A 22,495-nucleotide genomic window follows, 5' to 3' on the forward strand; every position below is an offset into this window, starting at 1 on the left:
TAAAATATTTTTTAAAAATCAGCGGTTCAAAGAAGAAGGTCATTTCTGAGCATTATATGGTGAATTACTATAAAACATAAAGGTGTAAAAGGAAATTAGACCACTGAATTCAAAACTCAGTTGGAAGAATTCTCTAAAAACTTAAAGGGGAAAAAAAACAGTAAAATAAAAATCACAGAAGGAAGGACATTAGAAAAATAAGATAGGCCCAGGACATCAAATAGCCAATAACAGTTCAAAAGCAGGGAAGAAAACAGACTGGAGCAATTCAAAAGAAAAAGAGGAAACTTTCTCAGACCAGACAACATATTAGTCAAGATTTATGAAATCACACTCATAACTACATATATAGAATGATGGAATGGCTAAACTTCAAAAATAAATAAGTCTTACAAACATGCAGACATATTTTATAAAAATTTTCCAGGAAGAAAAGGATAATTGGATATATATCACCCATATGCAAGCTTTGTTTTCAGTGATAAGAAAAACTCATCCATTCACCAAATATTTATTAAATTACTATGTGCTGTTTAGCAGCTGGAGATACAATAGTGAACAAATTAGATAAAGTCTCTGCTATGGAACTTCTATTCTAGTGGGACTAAATGAAACTGCAAACAATGTGGGAAAAGCTTACTGAGATAGATAATCTCTGTCTAGGTAAGAAAATTTTGTGTTTCATCATATTTTGTTTCATCATATTTAAGAGGTGATACTACATTTTATTTTATGTTCTAATATTTGTTCTATTAATTAGGATTAGGTTCAGCTCTAAGATTGAATTAACAGTAGTTCATATTCTCTCATAAAGAGTCCACAAGTAGTGGCCTTTGGGCATTCTAACAGCTCAACTCCATGAAATCTTTAGAAATCCAGGCTCCTCTATCCCTAAGAATGTACCCTGTTCCTACCCCCACACACACTCACCGCCCCCCCACACACACACTCCCCCAAAATCGTTTAGGGAATCCAAGGAATCAGCATTTTAACAGGTATTCCGTGATCCTAAGGAGGTGGATTTTTTTACCCACCTGAGAAATCCTGAGGTAGAGGAATGAAGAAAAAAAATAGTGAAGTGAGTCCCAAAAACCAGGTAATGAAAGAAATAAAATTACTTCCAAGAATCAAACTACAAAATCAATAAATAGTTACTAAGAGCAGACATATACAAAGTTAACTAAAGAAACATAAACCACCAACATCTGACAAAACCCTAACTTTCAGATATTTTCTTATCTACAGAAACAGTCAACATGAAGGTGAATGATGCAAAGCAAGTCCACAGACACAATGAAAGCACCTAAAAAAAGAGTCCCAGAGGCTTTCTCAAGATGTGACACCTACATCTTGTTGCATGCCTTTTTAGGACTTCTCCAACCACTCTCTTATGAAAAGTTTGGATTTATTTTTCCTGCTACCCTCTAAAAAATGTCAGATGATACTTTGTAATTTTAAATTAATTTTGTGCCATTAATAGTATCCTCTGTCAGGTTATGTCTTAGAAACTTAGGTAATATTAAGCTGTATCAAAGGCTGTAATGAGATAATTTTCAACTAAGGAGCTAGGCAAAAATGCAAAATGAATTTGGCTTCACATTCTCATCCCCATGTCATTCTGGAGGGAAATAGGAGGCAAAAGAAAGGACAATATGTCATAAAGCCAGATAAACAATAGTTAACATTATTTTGTAACATCTATCATTCTACTTTTCCTTAACACAACTGTAAAATTTAGATGATTGTTCCCGTTTACCAAGTGGTTTTTGAAAATTCCTATCCACTGGTCCTGTTCAGAAAACAGATGTATCTCCATCTAAATTATCTTAACTTCTGTAGCTAAAATAAACTGCAGACCATTATACTACTCTTCCTTAGAACACTTTCCCTTACCTCGACTTTTTGCTAAGTCCTATCCTTTTAAATTACTGTTTAATTTCCGAATTAATTATTCTACACCTTCAAATCACTCAAGCAACCTCTCAGTATGCTGTAGTAAGGCTTTCCTAGTATCAGTTTCAGACTGGTGATAGAGATTTTATTAAGAGTATGAAGTCTAACCTCTGCCAAGGAGATGTGCGACTGTGGGCAAGTCTCTTCAACGTTCAGAACTTAGTTTATGACATTTGCAAAATGACATTTTTTAAGTGTATAATCATGATTTAAACATACCAGGATTCTTTTTTTTTTTTTAAGATTTTTTTTTTATTATTATTTATTTGACAGAGATAGAGAGGGAGAGCACAAGCAGGTGGAGTGGCAGGCAGGGGGAGAGGGAGAAGCAGGCTCCCCGCTGAGGAAGGAGCCCGATGCGGGGCTCGATCCCGGGATCCTGGGATCATGACCTGAGCCGAAGGCAGCCGCTTAGCCGACTGAGCCACCCAGGCGCCCCCATAACCAGGATTCTTATAAAGACGGTAGATTTTCTTTAGGGGAGTAATTTGGCAAGTTTTACATAACCTTTCCCAAGCCCTTCATTGTGCGTACTTACTGGAAATCTACTTATGCTCCATTTTACCACGGAATTAAAGGGGAAGGGGATACCCTACATTTTTGCACTGGGGAGAACGGGATCATGGCCCCTGCTAAGACGTACCAGGATGAGAGCACTGCAACATACACCCAGGAAGCTTTATAAAAGCGAAACCAAGGGGTTTGTCAGGAGAAAGCTACGCCCCTACGCCAACCACTGCTGGAGATCCTGTAGGGCCAGGCAAAAAAGGCTTGGGGTTTGTTTTTCTTTTTCTTTTCAAATTTCAAATTCCCTTAAGCCAAAACCTGGACTCCAAACCATCCAGTCTGTGGCTAAACCGCCTCACCGGTTCTGAGTGTGGAAACGCGACTCCGCCTCGCCTGTGACCGCAAGAGGGAGGAGAAGCAGCTCCAGGACAGCCGGGTGAGGCTCAGAGCCCGTCCCACGGGCCCGGCCCCCGCGCTGACTAGACGGCGCCAGCCACCGCCGCTCGCGCCCCAGCCCTGAGAGGCAACACGGCGCAGGCCAACGGCGGCCGGGTCCTGGCGGCGCGCCACGTGACTCGGAGGCGCGGCCAATCAGCGCGGCCCTCTGCGCTATTCAAATTGGCGGCGCGGCCGACGGTTGTGCCCAGCCTCGCCGCCGTCGGGGCCACCGAGCCCTGGGGTCGCCTGACGCCGCCATGCACCGCGAGGGCCGCTGACAGACCTCCGGGCCCGCCGGGCGGAATGGCGAGTCGGAGTGTGCCTCCCGGGCCTTATCGGGCCACCAAACTGGTAAGACAGCGCGGAACGACTGGACGGGCCGGCCGCCGCGATGGCCGCCGCCACCTTCACGTGAGAACGTTCGTAGTTTCGTCTTGGGCGGACAGCTGGGTCCCAGAGCCCCTTGCCTTGATTCGCTGAAAAGGAAGTGGGGGCAATTACCAGGCATTGGGAAACCCTTGCGGGACACGCCTCTCCCCCTTCTTTGTGGGTCTGGGCTGTGTCTGTGAGCCGTGAGTCCGAAGGGTCGCGTCCCCGGGACTGCGCATCATCCTCCAGCCTTTTTAAGCGACTCCTGTGCCTGCAGGTGTCGGCGTGCCCTGGAAAGTCATAGACTATTCCGATTTTAGCCGCTCCCCACGTCTCATTTTCTACCCCCATCAGGATTCAAGAAGAATTTAGAAAGAGTTGCGTTACTCTGAAGTGTCAGAGTGGGGGCAGCCCGAATGTGACAGCTTCGTTTTGCTGGGCCTGGAGAATTTAATGCAGGATCTACCGATTGAAATAGCGCTAGGTAACAGCTGCCCGTTGCAAAACTAAACCCGGAATAGTTAAGATACCCAACGGGAACCACTGTTGGTAGTCACTGGATTTGTGCATTTCGATTCTCAATCCAGTAGAGTCCAGTGCCGCTGGGTACGTGGAATTAGGAGAGTGACTTAACTTCCCTGAGCCCCAGTTTCCACATTGGTAAAGTCAGGCTAATAATGCATACAGCCACCTTAAAGGATATCCCAAGAGGATACTGTATGTGAAAGTCTGTCATCCTATGGGTAAGTTACAGCTCAGTATGTTTCTTGAATAAATAAATGTATGAAATGTGGAGGTGTGCTGGGAAGAAAAGAACAGTTATTGTGTTTTCAGCTCTTAAATTTTGGTTGTGGGTGTCGGGGCTGCATTGATTATATAAGTGATAACATAGCTAGCAGTGGCATCGTTGGGGTTGCAAATCCGATTTCTTGGCCTCTAATATAGAATTTTTCAATTAAAGAGTGATGTGTGTATTTTACACCACCACCATCACCACCTTGGTGCTCCAGTGTTAGAGCTGCCACAAACCTGAAAGTTTGGGTTATTTGAGGACAATTTGGAAAATATGTGTATTTTTTAAAACGTAGGTACATCACTGTTATTCAATATGCAGTGGACTTAAAGCTTAGTTAATTTACCCTTCTGTTCTATGTTTGCTGTTAGAATCTTCATGTAAGAAATACTATAGTAAATACGTAAGGTATTTCAACATTAAAGATATTTTACCAGTAAAACTACTGCCTGCCATGAATTTTGTTTGGCCAGCATAGTAGTTATGAATGCAGGTTCTAGAGTCAATCAAACCTGGGTCTGAATGCCTGGATTCATCACTTAGCTGTGTGACCATGGTCCAATTATTAAATCTCTCTGTGCTTCATATTTCTTATATGAAAATGGAATAGTAATAGTACCTAGTCATAGAATTGTGAGAATGAAAGTGAAGTAATGAATGTAAAGCAGTGTCTGACGCAAATGCTACTAACATTTTACTAATACTGGTTGAGGTTAAAAAAAAAAAAAAAAAAGAAAGAAATGTTTTCTCTATTGAAGACTAAGGCAGATTCACTGCAGTTCTTCATTATTTGTAGGTTTCCTAAATAAGCCAACCAGACCATGAAGTGCTTTTAGTCAAAAACTATTACAAAGAAATATTATTACAATGCTAGAATAAAGAGAAATCAGTATAAGATATAAAATTTTCTGTAGTAAATAAGATGAATGATTTTGTCATGAAAGTTTATAATGTAATCAGATGTGAATAAAATAATTTTCATTGTCTAATTTGTTTCAAATCAGTAAGATATTTAATTTTTGTTGTTTAATATTTTAAAAAATATTTTCTTTCTGCAGTGGAATGAAATTACCACATCTTTTCGAGCGGGAATGCCTCTAAGAAAACACAGGCAACACTTTAAAAAATATGGCAGTTGTTTTACAGCAGAAGAAGCAGTGGATTGGCTTTACGACCTATTAAGAAATAATAACAATTTTGGTCCTGAAGTTACAAGGCAACAGACTCTCCAACTGCTGAGAAAATTTCTTAAGAATCATGTAATTGAAGATATCAAAGGCAGATGGGGATCAGAAAACCTTGATGACAACAGTCAGCTATTCAGGTACTGAACAGATAAATAACTGCAAAACTGAATTACTTAACAATAAAGTTTAACGCCACTTCTATAATACTTTTACTAAAATTGCAGCTTCTTCAGAAGAGATGTTTTCTTTATAAAACTTACTGCTCTTAGTACAATTAAAAGCACTTAGAAGTTAAAGTTAATTGCTGTACAATTAAAACTTTTAAAATGGAGACGAACCATGAGAGACTATCGACTCTGAGAAACTGAGGGATCTAGAGGGGAGGGGGGTTGGGGAGATGGGTTAGCCTGGTGATGGGTATTAAAGAGGGCACGTTCTGCATGGAGCACTGGGTGTTATGCACAAACAATGAATCATGGAACACTACATCAAAAATTAATTAATTAAAAAAAACTTTTAAAATGTTAAGTAGTATATATAATAAAATAGAGTGAGATATTATCACTTTTTCATATTCTGAAAGCTGTAACATTTCAAGAACAGATCATTATTAACCTTTAGTTTCATAGATTGAGGAATTGTAAGACAAATCCTCACAGGTCCTTGCCCTCAACTAACATATAATCTTATATAATCTAAGAATAAATGTGATAAAATAAATAATAGCAAACTTTATATAATAAATAACAGAAGAAATATACCATAAGTTAAAAAGAATATTTATTAAGGATTTACCATGTATCAGAAGCCCTGCTTTATGATTTATATGTTTTCTTATTTAATCCCTGGATTAGTTAAGCAGGATAGGTATTAGCTCCTTTTTACAGATGAGGAAGCTGAGACCATGCTTCATTTAATCTTGTTACATATGTCTGAAATATGTTCTTCTACCTTGAAACGCTATGGACATTTGTCAGATTAGTAAATACATTTGTTCTCCTGTCAGTTGTATTTCAGCTTTCTCTGGAGCCTTTCTGACTCCCTCAGGCCAGCACAATTGCTTTTTCTCTCATGCACACAGGGTTCTGTTTCATAAATCATTAAACTAGGTCTTTGGATTCTAATACCTATGCTTTTTTTCTCTACAAAATTAGTACTTTTCAAATGAAATGTCTTATAAGTTAATTCTTGCCTCTGTATCAAAGATGATTTATGTTGTACAAGTCAATTGCAATAACAAGCATATGAATAGTTCATTTTGTAGAACACCTACCAATCCTTCCTCTCCTAACTACAGCTTAGTCACCTTTGTGAGCTCCTTTGCTGTTATTCATCCTTTAGCTGTTACTGGTTCTTAAGGTCCTAGACTTATCTTTACTTCACCTCTCTCCCTGGGCAATCTATTGCCATGTCTTCATCTACTTTCCTTTTAACTTTCAAACTTCCAACCCAAATATACCTCCTGAGCTTTAGACCCATTTTTTGCCCATTAGGCATTTCAGATATAACATAAAGAAAAACCAGTATCATGTCTTAACCTAAATTTTGTCTTCTTATATCTATACCTAGATGAATGGCACTGTTTTCTCCTTTAGATGCTTTAATTCTTTTCCTTTCTTCTCCCCTTTAAATATGATTTAATTAACAAACCATGTCTGTTATACTGCTTCAGTAGTTCTCTATCTGTTCACTTCTCTCTCCACCCTGATAGTTCTTTTTGTTAGACCATTTTTCTCTCTTACCCGGAATTCTGTGTAATTCTTCAACTAGTCTCTCTGCCTCTAGTCTTTTATAATGGTAACAAAATTATAAAGTACTTAAAAATAAACTTTACCAGAAATGTGTAAAACCTTACTGGAGAAAATTATAAAATTGTATTGAAGGTAATAAGTGGAGAAGGATATCCTGTTGATGAATCAAAAGACTTAATATCATAAAAAAGTCACTTTTCACAAAATTGATATATAAATTTAGGTCATTTTCATTCAAAATCCCATATAATTTTTTTATAAAATGTGACAAGCAGATTCTAAAGTTCATTTAGTAATATAAAAGTTCAAGACAATTTTGAAGTGAACAAGGAAGGGAGAATTGCCCTATATGATATCTGGGCTTAAAGTAAATTAAAACAACTACTGAAAAAGCAAACCCATACATACAGTTGATTCTTGAATAATGCAGGGATTAGGGGCACTGACTCCTTGCATGGTCGAAAATCCACATACAACTTTTGACCCCAAAAACTTTACTAATAGCCTACTGTTGACCAGAAGCTTTATCAACAACATACATAATTAATACATGTTTTGTATGTTACATGTATTATAAACTGTATTCTTTTTTTTTTTTAAGATTTTATTTATTTATTTGACAGAGAGAGAGAGAGACAGTGAGAGAGAGAACACAAGCAGGGGGAGTGGGAGAGGGAGAAGCAGGCTTCCCACGGAGCAGGGAACCCGATGCGGGGCTTGATCCCAGGACTCTGGGATCATGACCTGAGCCAAAGGCAGACGCTTAACGACTGAGCCACCTAGGTGCCCCTAAACTGTATTCTTATAATAAAGTAAGCTAGAGAAAAAAAGTTAAGAAAATCAGAAGGAAGAGAACACTTTTATAATACTGTATTGCATTTATTAAAAAAATTGTGTATAAGTGTTCAAACCCATCCTCAGGGTCAACTGTATATGGGAACTTGGTATAAGTTATACATGGATTAAATACCTAAATATGAAAATAAAACACTTATGAAGGAATATAAAAATGTATTTTTAGGACTGTGGAATATAATAGAACTTCTGAGGTCACGAAAAACTTATGCGTATATTTAATGTGTAAGATACCGTAGAATATAAAAACACCAAACCGTATATATTGTTTATGAATATTTATTAAAAGTATAAAATCATGAACAAGAAGGAAATATACTAACTGCAAGTTAATGGCTTCCCTCAGAAAGAGAGAAAGAAATAGAATAAGCAAAGAATTTCTTTGATTTAACAAAAAAATAATAATGAAGTCTTTAGTAAAATGTTAAAAATTGCATTAGTTGATGATTACATACATGGATATTGTCTATATTTCTGTACTTTTTTGTATCTTTGAAATATTTTTTATTTCACTGGAGGGGGGAAAAAGCCTTATAATCAAAAGGAGTAACAGAGACCGAGGTCTGGAAATTAGAACAAGCACAATGGACAAAGGTCAGAAAATATATATAAATTAGATCGCTTGTCAAAGAAATTTAGAAAATGGAACCATTTTCTTCTTCAACAGAATTGATCCCAATAATAACTCTGAATTATCCAGATAATAAAGTTAAAATATGTACAGTATACTAAGGAAAGTAGGAAACTATTAAAATATTTTTTAAAGGTTTAATGGGAAAATCTATTTATATAGAATCTTCATTCCTTGGCAATATAAATAAATTCAGTTCTTTTGTGATTTTTATTTTAGATAAACAGGCATTAAAAATTTGTTTCTGATCTTACATTACTTAATTGCATATTATTCTTAAACCAGATTTCCTGCAAATTCTCCGCTTAAAAGTCTTCCACGAAGGCATCCAGAACTGAGAAAAAACAGCATAGAAAACTTTTCCAAAGATAAAGATAGCATTTTTAAATTACGAAATTTATCTCGTAGAACTCCTAAAAAACTTGGATTACATTTCTCTCAGGTAAAACATCCCTTTTACTAATTACTAGTTTAAATGTAATTACCATGTACTTAATTATAAAATCATTAAAAGTATGTAAGTCTTTAATATTTGAAGCCAATACTGAAGTCTCTTAACCTACATTGTGTTCCAAAAATATGTGTGTAAATTGTCTTACAGTAGAACATAGAACCCATAGGAGCAATAATTAAAATGGTAGTGAGACATACTTGAAATAGTATTTGTATAATTTAAGCCTGTTTTGTTTTAAATTGATTTGAGGGTGGTAGGGGCAGCTACAAAAGCAAAAAGCTCTTTTACTGTATGTTAACATTATTTCTTTAAGTGATACTTACCTTATAGCATCACTAGACTGTTTACCAATAAAATTGCCAAGTATTAGGAATTGTGCCAGTTCAGTATTTCCTTAATTTGAGCATAATATATTAAACCAAAGTAATTTTTTTTCCAGGAAAATACAGAGAAAATGAACCATGAAATGATCAATGAAGATCAAGAAAACTCCGTTGATAATAGAGAAATAAGCCAGGAAGATGTTGAAGAAGTTTGGAGATATGTTATTCTAATCTAGTAAGCTAAAACTAAGCTCTAACCAAGTTCCAGAGGTGTTTAGAATGTTAATTTGACATTTTTATCGAGATAATACAAATGCAAAAAATCTTACAATTTAACTTACATGCGTTTCTTAATAAATTCTCTTGTTATAGTTCTAGTATAGTAGAAATAGAATGTTTTCAGTATGATTTATTTTTCTTTGAATCAAAGTTATACCTATAGTTTGGAGTCTTATATTGGAATCCTTTCAAGTTTACTAAGATAAATACATTTGAAAGTGGATACTAAGTATAAATCTTATAAGTTTGGTTTAAGAAAAGAAATATTCTGATGGCGTTGTTTGCCTTTAATACTCTTTCATATTTATATCCTATTCCACTTATTTTATAGAGAAAAAGAAGTTTGTGTTCTTTCTTCTGTTTAGCCTGCAAACCATTTTAGGTGTGCCATCCCTAGAAGAACTCATAAATCCAAAGCAAGTGGTTCCTCAATACGTAATGTACAACATGACCAATACAAGTAAACATGGAATAGTTATACTACAAGACAAATCAGGTTGGTATCAGTAAAAGAAGTTGGAATCTTTTAAACTTGCTAACATAGGTTACAGCTATAGTGGGGGTGCAGAGAGACTAAAAATATAGAAAGTAGAATATTTTAACTGAGAGAGCATCAAGGGGAAATTATTATTTTATCATAGGTGCTTTAGTAATCATTTTAAGTTAATATTATTCATACTATTATTCTAGCCCCTAAGTGGTATTTATGCATATAACTACATTTTACTGAGGGCCTACAATGTACCAGGCATTATGCTAAAGATTTAGTAATGAACAAGAGGAAAATGGCCCATGACTTCCTGGAGCTTACGTGAGTAGTTACATATAAATTTACACAGGTTTAGACATATACGCAAAACTGAGGTAACACACAATAAAATAAGCCCAAACTCTCAAAGCCGATATTTTGAAGATTACTGGCTTTGTATTATATATATTTATATAATGTATTGATTATAGATCTAAGATGGAAAAATTAGGGATATAATTCAAGCCAGGTGCATTACAAAACTTAACATTTCAAGAAATGTATCAATAAATCTCAAAATGTTGACTCATTTTTCATAATCAATTGCTGCCTGGAGAATTAACTGGCATGCATTAGTTGAGTTTCTTTCTGTTGGCAAGAACTTTAAGGTTTAAACTGTAGGAACAAAAAGCAAAAACTTAAGAGTCATGTTGCATATGCATATGGCTTTGGTCCAGTCCCACCTTTCATTACCTAAAATCACATACTTAATAGTATATTATCTTATTCAAGCTTTCTGTTCTTTATAACCATAAACTTTTCAAATCAAGTGTATGTATGGTTTTTGATGGGTGTCAAAAAACTACTAGATTTTATGCAGCATATTTCAGTTAGTGGCAAATGAAAGATTTTAAGGAAGCCTCACTGTGAAAGAACCCTAATATTCAAATATAGCTCATTTCAATCATAGATCTCACTCAAATCAGTAATATTCTAATAGCATAGCTATAATTAGAATGGAAATGAGGATAAAGAAAACATGGTAGTAGTGGACAAAGGATGAACATTAATTTATTTTTGAACCCCCACCAAAATAATTTATCCTCAATTTTGGGATAACTAATTGTTTATGTATCATGGAAAGAATCAAATTCAAGATCTCTGTAAGTTTTAACCTTGTCTTTTAAAATATTATTTTGGCTTTATGTCTTGTTAAACATATAATAATTTTTAATCCTGATAATATACATGTATATACATACATGCATTATATATACACATGCATATATGTGTGTGCATATAATTATATATATAGTAAGTGTAAAATTTTAATATACTATCATAAAAGTTGTGTGATTTTCTAAACTGTAAATATTTTTTTGTATAGATGACCTTCCTCATTGGGTATTATCTGCCATGAAGTGTCTAGCAAATTGTAAGTTAAACAAGCAAAATATGTATGTATATATATGTTTCATATTCATAGCATTTAACAAGAACTAAGGAGATTTTTAAAATAATTCTTAGAGGTCCTGATAAAGTATGCCAGTTTCTCTTGATGTTTAAATGACAATCTAGTAGAACTGAGTACATTTCCTTGCATGCGGAATAGTCCTTAACTTTTTCTATGCAGATGATGATTTTATAATTCAATCTCATCATTTATGGTTCAGTTTTCATAAATCATAAAATCATAGGCTAGTGGATCTTACAGAATTTTTAGGTATAACCTACATCAGTTGTCTTAGTGAGGCCTCTAGAATTCAAATAGCAACCTGTAAGTAACATAGCTCTTACAAGCTGGAAAGATTCAATCAGAAATAAAGTCGCATAAAATCTACTTTAGTCCCCTTGCCATTATACAAGGCTTCAACACTGAGGTGCTTCATGACATGCTTGTACTCCATCAGATATATTAATGGGACTTTTATATTTATGGGGAAAAAAAATCTGTCACTAATCAGCAAACCATTTTTTTAGCATCTTGTTCATCAAGCTTTTTCCATAATGATCAGTAATAACTGATTTTTATAATTTGAGACCCTAGTTCAAGTATAAAGCCCTAATTGCTTTAAAAGTCAATTTTAAAAATATGCAGAAATATATGCTTCTAAATCATCAAAAGTGGGGTGCCTGGATGGCTCAGTCTGCTAAGTGTCTGCCTTCAGCTCTGGTCATGATCCCAGGGTCCTGGGATCGAGCCCCACATCAGGCTCCCTGCTCAGTGGGGAGCCTGTTTCTCCCTCTGCTTGTGCTCTCTCTCTCTCTCTCTGTTAAATAAATAAAATCTTAAAAATAAATAATAAATCATCAAAAGTTAAATTATATTTTGATAGTTTTGTTATAAAAGGATTTTTCTAGTTCTTATGAAATGAGTATTTTATTAATGATGTTCAAGATAGGTATATATTCCCTGTTGTCCACTGGGTGTCAATATGACAAAATAACAGAATAAATAGCAATAAAGTAAATAATGTAAGTGATAGATTTTATTTATCAAATTGAGGTAAAGGTCTTAATCATAAGCTCAATTTTTCAGTTTCTCTTTCTACCTTCCCTCACCTAACTGCCCTTCTCTCTCATACCTTGGTTCATGGTTAGCAACTCCGATACTTAGACTTTCAGGATTTCTCTGACATCCCATGTTGAAGGATTTTTTTTCTCTTCCCTTTCTTACCAGTCTATGTTATACCTAAATGGTACCAAATATGTAATTTACTAGATTCCAGTTTAACAATATATCTAGCCAGAGGTAGTATTTAGACTTGTAGTTATTATTTAATCCCCTGTAGTAATCCTGTGACATACAGGAATCAGTGATTAATATATTAATTTATTATGTTTTTTTTCTAGAAGAGATTTTTTGTTTCTAGAAGATCTACTGATAATATAAAGAGCTATGCATTCAAACCTAGATTCTCTAACTATAAATTCTGTATTTTAATTCTAGTAGGTGTATTTTCTGTCTTAGAAAATTTTGTAATGATTATCAAAATTTTTTATTCTACATATTGAGAATATTTCTTATCCTCCTTAAGAAGATGTTTATTTTGCTCTACGAAAATCCATATTAGCCTTTAAGCTATTAAATGTGTGTGATTTGTTTCCTTTAATCCTTTTTTAGTGCATGAGCTCACATTTGTTATGACAATACAAAAGCTTGGAGACAGAGAAGTAAGAGAGATTATTTGGGTTTGGGAAGAGTAAGATTTTAACTTGAAAGAACAGTGGGGCATGTGGGTGGCTAAGCATCTGCCTTCTGCCTTGGGCTCAGGTCGTAATCCCAGGATTCCCAGATGGAGCCCTGCATCAGGCTCCCTGCCCAGCAGGGAGCGCTTCTCCCTCTGCCTGCTGCTCCTCCTGCTTGTGCTCTTTCTCTCTCTGTCAAATAATAAAATCTTAAAAAAAAAAAAAAAAAAAGAGAGAGAGAAAGAGAAAGAGAAAAAGAGAGAAACAAAAAAAAGAGTAAGGAAGAGAGAGAGAGAAAGAAAGAAAGAAAGAAAGAAAGAAAGAAAGAAAGAAAGAAAGAAAGAAAGAAAGAAAAAGAAATAGAAAGAGAGAAAGAAAGGAAGGAGAGAGAAAGGGAGGAAGGAAGGAAAGAAAGGAAGGAAAGAAGAAAGAAAGGGAAAGGAAGGGAAGGGAAAGAGAGGGAAAGGAAAGAAAGGAAGGAAGGAAGAAAAAAGAAAAGAAAAGAAAAAGAATAGTGGGGCACCTGGGTGGCTGTTGTTAAGCGTCTGCCTTCGGCTCAGATCATGGTCCCAGGGTCCTGGGATCGAGCCCCACATTGGGCTCCATGCTCAGCGGAGAGTCTGGTTCTCCTTCTGCCTGGGCTTGTGTTCCCTCTCTTACTGTCTCTCTCTCTCTGTCAAATAAATAAATAAAATCTTTAAAAAAAAAAAAAAGAAAGAAAGATAGACTCTCAAACCTGAGTGCATATTACAGTAACTAAGGAAACTAGCCAAAGATTCTGATTCGGTTGATTCATTAGGTGGTTTCATTCAGTTGATTCCACAGAGAAGATTCTTATAGTGAAGATTCCCAGATCAGCGTTTGGAAACTACTAAATTAGTGAGCCAGAAGCAAACATTTTTAAGTCAGTAATTCTTAGCTTCACCTCCATAAATTCTGGTCTGTACAGAGGAACTTATATTTTTAATAGGCACATTGGATGATTCTGATTATGTAGTCCATGGAGCATACTTTAAATATTGTTAGACCTCAAGGTCCTGGGTCTAGCTCTCACTTACACTGCTCTAAGTTCTAATTCTAGTTTTACCACCAATGTCTCTTTCATCTTAGGCAAGTTACTCTGAGCTTCACTTTTTTATTTCTGAGTAAAACAATAATGAGCAGGAATGATTCTTTCAAGAACATTAAGCTAATGAAATGGAAATATAAAGACATTATTTAAATTCATTAAGGGCATGCTTTGTGTTAGGTAAAATTTGTTCATGAAAATGTAAATTTACAAAAGATAATTTAGAAGGATTATTTGCATTATCTAAATATTCTTTGTTTTATAAAATGAATTGTAATAAAATCTCATTAAATAACCTTAATACTTTAAAATATATTTCAAATTTTGCCTTATATACAATTTTCAGGTATATAAATATTAAAACAAAATGCTAGTAGTTGCTTGCGTATTTCTAATGAAAACATAATGAGAAAGAATGAGATGTGCACAACTCTTTAAATTTTTGAATTGTGACAGAATTTGTTAAACTTAGCTCCTTCATGAAATACAGGTTTTATACTTTTTACAGGCATATTTAAAATTTTTATTTAAAATAAAATACATTTTGCCAATTTTTTTTTTTTTTGCCTCCTGTTTCGTAGGGCCAAGAAATAATGATATGAGTAATCCAACTTATGTTGGATTTGAACGAGATGTATTCAGAACAATAGCAGATTATTTTCTAGATCTCCCTGAACCTCTGCTTACCTTTGAATATTATGAATTATTTGTAAGCATTTTGGGTATGTATGGACTTTTACTTACTATTTAAATTTATCTTATTAACCTTTTCAAGTCTCCCATAATTTAAAAGATCTAAAAGTGTAGGTAAATATGAAGGTGGCAAGCTATGAATTATTTTAAAATTTGGGAATACTCTGGTTCCTGTTATGTTGTTTTCCAATAATTCAAATATGTCATTCCAACACCAGTTCTCCACATCAATTGAATGTCCTACAATTCATTTCTGACACTGACTACCCAAAGTTAGATTAGACCCCACAAGTTAGGGACAAAATCCTTCAGTCCTGATACTCACCATCCAGAGTGAATGCAAACTCCACAGATTAAGAGCTCAGCTCCACAAGACTGCCCTCCATTCAGGTACCACCTGTTAATGAGGTCCTCAGCCTTACTCACACTTCTGCCCAACTAACTACCAGTTTGGGGGTTCCCACAACCTTCCTTGCTTGGGCTTAATAATTGATATAACTCACAGAACTCACAGTACCAGTTTTTATAAAGGATACAAGTCAGGAACAGCCATATGGAAGTATAAGTATACAGGGCAAGATATGAAAGTAAGGGCTGTGGAGAGCTTTCATACCCTCTCCAGGGATGCCATCTTCCCAACCATGTCCATATGTTCACCAACCCATAAGCTCCCTTAGCCTTGTTACTTCAGAGTTTTAATTGAGATTTAATTATATAAGCATGATTGATTAAATCATTGGTCATTGGTGATTGCACTCAATCTTCAACCCACATCCTCCTCTCCTCCAGGGAGTTCTGAGGTAGGCTGAAAATTCCAAACTTCTAAGCAAGTCCAGCCCTAAGTCTCCTCATTAGCATAAACTCAGATGTACTCAAACAGGTGCATTATGAAAAACAAAAGACTCCTGTCACTCTGGAAATTCCAAGCATCTTAGGAACACTATATCAGGTACTAGAGACAAAGACCAAATATTTAAGTTTTATTATACTATAGTTGTCTTATAATTAAGAGCTTTCTAATACTCGTAGACTGAAACCAGTTATTTTTTTAATGTATTTGACTCAATTATAATTTAATTAGACTGTTGAAGTAAATTTTAAAGTTATTTATATCACAAGTTGGAAAGCCTCTAGTCTTGCACTTTGTAACTGTATGTTGCATGTGTCCTATTTAAGTGGCTTCTGAATTAAGCAACTGCTATTTGTACTGTACTAACAATATATACTATAGTGATGCTTTTTTTTTTTAACTTTACTATTGTTTTTGTTTTATTTTTGCCCACTGTCACACAGTTGCATCTTAATTTTTGTTTCATTTCCTGGTAGTTGTTTGTGGCTACGTCACAGTTTCAGATAGATCCAGTGGGATACATAAAATCCAAGATGATCCACAGTCTTCAAAAATCCTTCGCTTAAACAATTTGAATTCCTTCAAATCAACTGAGTGTCTTCTTCTCAGTCTGCTTCATAAAGACAAAAACAAAGAAGAATCAGATACTACTAAGAGACTGCAGATAAGTGATCAAGGATTTCAAGAAAAATGTGCTAAGAAAATGGAGCTAGTTAATTTTAAAAATAGAAGAGCCAGTGCTAATGACATAATGGGAGGAAGTTGTCATAATTTAATAGGCTTAAGTAGTATGCATGTTCTATCCTCTAACATCAAACCAAGGTGCCATTCTTTAGAAGGAATTATAGACTTACCAGGGAGTTCAAGTAAAGAGGTCTTCAATGTCTTCCATCAATCTGTTCTGAATATAGAAGAACAAAATAATAAGCAGTTTTTAGAGTCTAAGACCGAACAGGAATCCCTAATGAATCTTCATTCAGAGGAAAGTAATCAAAAGCCACTCTGTGTTGGCTTTAAGAGAACCTCTACTTTGACTGTTCAAGACCAAGAGGAGTTATGTAATGGGAAATGCAAGTCAAAACAGCTTTGTAGATCTCAGAGTTTACTTTTAAGAAGTAGTACAAGAAGGAATAGTTATATCAATATGCCAGTGGCTGAAATTACTGTGAAACCAAATCTTGGACAAGGCAGCACAAGTGTGCAAACAGCTATGGAAAGTGAACTCGGAGAGTCTAGTACCACAATCAATAAGAGACTCTGCAAAAGTACAATAGAACTTTCAGAAAATTCTTTATCTCCAGCTTCTTCTGTGTTGACTGGCACACAAAGTAAGGCTGATGCTTTTGATGCATGTAATATTAACTTTTAGTGTTTACTAACTGTGTTTTGTTTACCTGTCTTTTCTTCTCTGAAACTGCTTTATATTTTTCCTCCAAAAGGAAAGGTTTTTATTGTAAAAGACTTTGTCATGGCATAACCAAGATTTATTCTACTTAACTAAAACCCTTATTTCTTTTACCTCATTTTAACTTACTCTGAGTCACTTTATTTATCTGTAGTACATAAAGGATATTAATACTCATATAGATTATGAAGAAAGCAATGAGAATCTACCATGCTTTTGAGGAATGTGGAAATTTCTAGGGACAGTTAAAATGTATTTTAGTATTTATATAACAGTATTCTTTATGTAATTGTGTATGCTCATAGTTTGAAAGCAACTAATGTCATTGATGACTTTTTTCGGTGGTGGGGTGTAATTTTGCCTCCTAGGTTTGCTACAACCTCATTTAGAGAGGGTTGCCATCGATGCACTACAGTTATGTTGCTTGTTACTGCCCCCACCAAATCGTAGAAAGCTTCAACTTTTAATGCGCATGATTTCCCGAATGAGTCAAAATGTTGATATGCCCCAACTTCATGATGCAATGGGTACAAGATCACTGGTAAGTTGATTTCTGAAGGAAAGAATAAGCCTTGGTTCATAAATTAAAAAAAGAAAAGCAAATCATCCAAAAGTACTTACTTGAGTGATATTGTTGTCTCAAAACCTAGATTCTTGGGATAGAAAAGCTCTTAAAAGTATCTTTCCTAGTAGCAGAATGTTGCTACATTAGTCCTTTGTGCCTAGTATGCTAAATTTTCATATCCTGATCTTTATCTTGTCTGAGCACTTTGCTTCTTCACTCCTAACAGATCATAGTGATTGACCCGGATTATCAGACCATATTCCATTACCTTGAGCCAATTCTGTTTGGTGGGGAAGAAAGAGGAGATATAGGCACAGTTAAAAGCATAAGGGCACTATAACTTTGTAAAGGAGAGAATTAATAGAAATATTGTGGTAGTGGGAAAGTTGTATTTGATGAAATACGTGAATTAGGATAGCATATCATTGTGGGCAAGAAATCGGAACAAACTACTGTGAAGCAGTAGTGGATGAGGGTGGAAGCATTTTATACAGATATTGATTGGAAATGAACTCTTAAAATAGTATCTGATCTCTCGCTCGCTCGCTCTCTCTTTTCAAGAGCTGCCATTTCCTCAGTGCAGCTTCAGATGATTTTCTTATAGCAAGGAATCTGGAACTGAGCTCTATTCTTCCATTCATTAAAGACAGTTCTTTAGCAATGATAGACCCAATCTAAAGAGGAAGAATTATTCTTGAATAATTGTGACACCATTAAAAGGCATAGAGAAGTTTGTAGAGGAATATACTTTGAAAGACATGAATCGAAAGGAAATAATTTCCAGTTTTATACTTTTTGAGTTTGAGTTTATAGGACATCCAAGTGAAATTTATCCGACAGACTATTAGAAACATGAGCCTGATAAAGATTAGGGCAGAAGGCAGATTATTTGGAGAGAGGTAGTAGTTGGAGCTTTGAAAATAAATGAGCTACAAAGCTAGGAGAGAAGAATAAAAAGCTGAGGACTCTCTTGGAAGGAGAGAGGAAAACATGTCTGACATGTAGGAATAAAACCAAAAATATTTCAATTCAATAAATATGTTCCTCATCTATCATGTGCTAAATACTTAGAATTCTGATAACTAATTATTTTAGAATGAGGTATGTGTTTGTGTGTCTTACACTTAGTGGGTAATATGGATATGAATGCAAGTAAATGAGTTTTGAAACACAAAATTTAACCCAGGATTTGACAACTCCTTATGATGGAATTGAAAAATGTATGTATGAGTTGTCTTTAAAGACTGATGGAATAAGGGTTAAAAGCTATTTTCCAGAATTCCAAAAGCTAAATGGTACCAACCTCATAACCACTAATGTTTACATGTTATGTATTCTCCTAATTCGTGTTTTATGGGGTTAATTTAATATAATAAGTCATTGTTCTTCGACATTCTTTAAGTGACATATCTATATGATACTAATGGAACCCATGGTACTTACCAATAAAATTGTGACAAAATTAAAGAAAAAGCTAAGCCCTTTATAATCCTTTGGAATTACATTAAAGAAATACTTAACAAGTACTTTAAAAAGAATAACATATTCTTACCTTTCTAATGTAATTAATTGTCCTCATTTTTAAGCTGAAGTCTGCTTATCACTTTATCTCAGTACTTCAGCATGATACCCAGAAATTACTGATACTCTTATTTATATAAAACCTTAGGGTTTTAAATTCACATCTTTTAATATGTTTCTAGATGATAAACACTTTTTCTCGGTGTGTGCTATGCTGTGCTGAAGAAGTGGATCTTGATGAGCTTCTTGCTGCAAGATTAGTTTCTTTCTTAATGGATCATCACCAGGAAATTCTTCAAGTACCCTCTTACTTACAGACTGCAGTGGATAAACATCTTGACTACTTAAAAAAGGGCTATGTATGTATTGTAAATCTTAAAATTCTCTGCATTAGTCAGTTCCAAGTGGCAAATTCATCTCAAACTAGCCTAATTAAAAAGGAAGACTTTATTAGCACACAGGAATAACCTCTAAAAGTCGGGAATATAGACAGAATCTGGGGACTCAAATAGCAATAGAACTGTTTCCATCTCTTATTTCCATTTTGGTCCTATATTTAACAAATGGCTCCTTCACATAATGGGGGGCACATGGCTGATTAAGGCTCTTAAGGCACAGACTTGCATTTTTAATCCAAAGGAAAAAAGAACTACCCCTTTACCTACCAATTTAAAAGTTCTTCACATGGACTCTGGCTCAGTCTAGGCTAAATACACATCCTTTAGGTGGTTGAGGGTGAGTGCATTAGAGACAGGGCCATACTCTGGCTCTACATAGATTAGAAGAGAATCTGCTCTTCAAAAAAAGTGAGGACAGGGGCACCTGGGTGGCTCAGTCAGTTAAGTATCTGCCTCTTGATTTCAACTCAGGTCATGATCTCAGGGTCGTGAGATCGAGCCCCACATCAGGCTCCACACTTAGTGCAGAATCTGCTTGTCCCATTCCCTCTGCTTCTCGCTCTCTCTTTCTCAAGTAAATACATAAGTAAAATCTTTAAGGGGGGTGGGGTGAGGATAGTGGAGCTGGAATGGGAAGCGACTATTACAAGAAGGAGAGCAGGAATACTGAGTAACCAAAAACAAGATGTCTTATTTTCAATCTTTGGCTGCCCAGCACATATATTTCACATATATGTTTCTTCCCATATATATCATTCTAATATTGCCCTGGCTTATCATAATTATCCTTACAATTTCCTTCTGTTAGCAGATGATATAGTATCTGCTCATGCTTCTACACCTCAAAAACAGTAGATGAATACTATGTCAGAACATTAATGTTTTAAAATGAATTAAAACATCACTTTGATTTTTTATTTTGTAGTTAAAAGAATAAAATACATGGTTAATGGCAATATGATGATGGATGACTTTAATACTTATTCTGTGCTGAGCACTTTATATACATTATCTCATGTAATCCCCATTTTACAGATGAGGAAACAGACCAAGAGTAGTACAATAACTTGCTGAAAGCTACAAAGCGAGTAGATTGTGGGTCTGGGATTTAGATTCTGGGATTTATCACTACTGTACTGCATAATACAGTTTCCTGAAAGTATTGACTGTTTGATGGGAAATTAATACTAAATCCCATCGAAAGAACCCTTATCAAATAGGAACGTGAACAGAATTAATGACTTGTACTATATCATTTCGTTCACAACAGATTAAAAATCCTAGAGATGGACTGATTGTTCCTTTGCCAACGTATTCATACTGCAAGCAGATTAGTGCTCGGGAGTTTGATGAACAAAAAGTGTCTACCTCACAAGCTGCAATTGCAGAACTTTTAGAGAATATTATTAAAAACAAGAGTTTGCCTCTAAAGGAGAAAAGGAAAAAACTAAAACAGGTAAGAGAATGAACAAGTTCTCAATCATGTAATATTTTTCAATATGCTGTTGCTGATTGTTATTTAATAACATTTAGAATCTAATTTCTCATTTTAGTATTTTGGATTTTAGATACTATATATATAGGCTATTTATATAGCCTACATGCCTGGCTTTACTCTTTATCCTGAAATTTAAATAATAATAATAATAATAAAAGATACTCAAAAAAAATAATAAAAGATACTCTTCCTTTACTTCTTATAATTATAGTTTAGATTAGCCTGGGAAAACAATTAAAATATTTTGATTATAATACATAACTTTTAGTGACTCATTATTACCATTTAGAATTTTTATCTCCATCAAAATTCAGTAGCAACATGATTCCAGCAAGTTTAATTCCAGGTCTGAGATACTCAAATATGAAATATTTGATCATTATGACCTTCATAGGTGTTACAAATGGAAAGGAAGATCTGGAATTTAGGAGAAGAATACATCAGAAGAGAATCCTAGAATATTAATGCTAACTTGGATCTAAGAAATCTTACATTATACCTTTCATATATGAGAAAGCAAAGGAAAAGGCAAGGATAAATTGAAAGTATACTCACTTCTGAAATACATGTTTGAGAAAGGCCCTGAATTCTTATAAAATGTTGAACACTGGCTTCAGCTAGGATAATAAATGTAAAATACCCTCTAATTTCTCACCTCATTTTTAAGTTTCAGAAGGAATATCCCTTGATATATCAGAAAAGATTCCCAACCACGGAGAGCGAAGCAGTACTTTTTGGTGACAAACCTACAATCAAACAACCAATGCTAATTTTAAAAAAATCAAAGTTTCGTAGTCTAAGGTACTAACTGAATTAAAAATTACAATGTAATACTTATGGAACTTTGGTAAATGAAGCCATATCTAAGAATCTAGCTTCTAAAAAAGAAGTCTATTTATTAATAAGGTTTTTCTAAATAAAACACGTATGTAAAGAGGTACCAAAGTAATTTTTTATCAGTGTAAGACTGCCAAGAAACTAATAGGTTTCAACTGAGAGCAAATAACAAAAGTGGTACCAGATACTTTAACCAGTAACAATCTTTTTTTTTTTTTTTAATACAACACCTGCAAAAGCTATTATGGTGTGTGCTAAAATTTTACTTACTTGAATTTTGAAAACTGACATGTTTATCAAGATTAAGCTGTAATTCGGTTTTTAAAAGAAATTAACTCTATCTGTACATGTGCTTATGAATATTAGCTAAAGTACTACTTGTTTAGGGGTACCCTTGTTTCTAAGTATAAGAATGTGAAGAATATTGAAAAACTCAGTGAATTCTCTATGCTAAATGTTGC

The 22,495-nt window shown here is 34.8% G+C and overlaps 1 protein-coding gene and 1 long non-coding RNA gene across 3 annotated transcripts in view; one reads left to right on the plus strand and one right to left on the minus strand.

Annotated features, from left to right (window-relative positions):
- The window catches only part of LOC123858329 (uncharacterized), a 268,636-nt gene extending 265,689 nt beyond the window's left edge, over positions 1 to 2,947 (minus strand). Inside the window, exon 1 of the long non-coding RNA XR_006794140.3 lies at positions 2,820 to 2,947. This is a non-coding gene — a long non-coding RNA (uncharacterized LOC123858329). The remainder of the gene's footprint in view (positions 1 to 2,819) is intronic.
- On the plus strand, positions 2,890 to 22,261 carry DEPDC1 (DEP domain containing 1). Of its 2 annotated transcripts, XM_045897430.3 has the most exons (12): positions 2,890 to 3,249; positions 5,119 to 5,384; positions 8,770 to 8,926; positions 9,378 to 9,496; positions 9,906 to 10,036; positions 11,397 to 11,444; positions 14,849 to 14,989; positions 16,287 to 17,138; positions 17,584 to 17,756; positions 19,484 to 19,660; positions 20,970 to 21,155; positions 21,865 to 22,261. In XM_045897430.3, exons 1-12 carry the CDS (start codon positions 3,202 to 3,204, stop codon positions 22,003 to 22,005), a joined length of 2,439 nt encoding a protein of 812 aa, XP_045753386.1. In that variant the 5' UTR covers positions 2,890 to 3,201; the 3' UTR covers positions 22,006 to 22,261. The 2 variants fall into 2 exon arrangements, with proteins under 2 accessions (XP_045753386.1, XP_045753388.1); XM_045897432.3 differs by lacking the exon at positions 16,287 to 17,138 and having other exon boundaries at positions 3,038 to 3,249.
- The last annotated feature ends 234 nt before the right edge of the window (positions 22,262 to 22,495 follow it).

The sequence above is a fragment of the Mirounga angustirostris genome, unplaced genomic scaffold (assembly GCF_029215605.1).
Source record: "Mirounga angustirostris isolate CCGP_5_RB_7025 unplaced genomic scaffold, mMirAng1.0.hap1 SCAF_4, whole genome shotgun sequence".
NCBI classification, from domain to species: domain Eukaryota; kingdom Metazoa; phylum Chordata; class Mammalia; order Carnivora; family Phocidae; genus Mirounga; species Mirounga angustirostris.

Bases quoted from the DNA above. Each gene is read 5' to 3' on its own strand.
- DEPDC1 (XM_045897430.3), top strand. From the start codon at position 3,202: ATGGCGAGTCGGAGTGTGCCTCCCGGGCCTTATCGGGCCACCAAACTG. The intron at 5,385-8,769 runs GTACTGAACAGA...TTCTTAAACCAG, and splicing joins GACAACAGTCAGCTATTCAG to ATTTCCTGCAAATTCTCCGC. The intron at 14,990-16,286 runs GTATGTATGGAC...ATTTCCTGGTAG, and splicing joins ATTATTTGTAAGCATTTTGG to TTGTTTGTGGCTACGTCACA.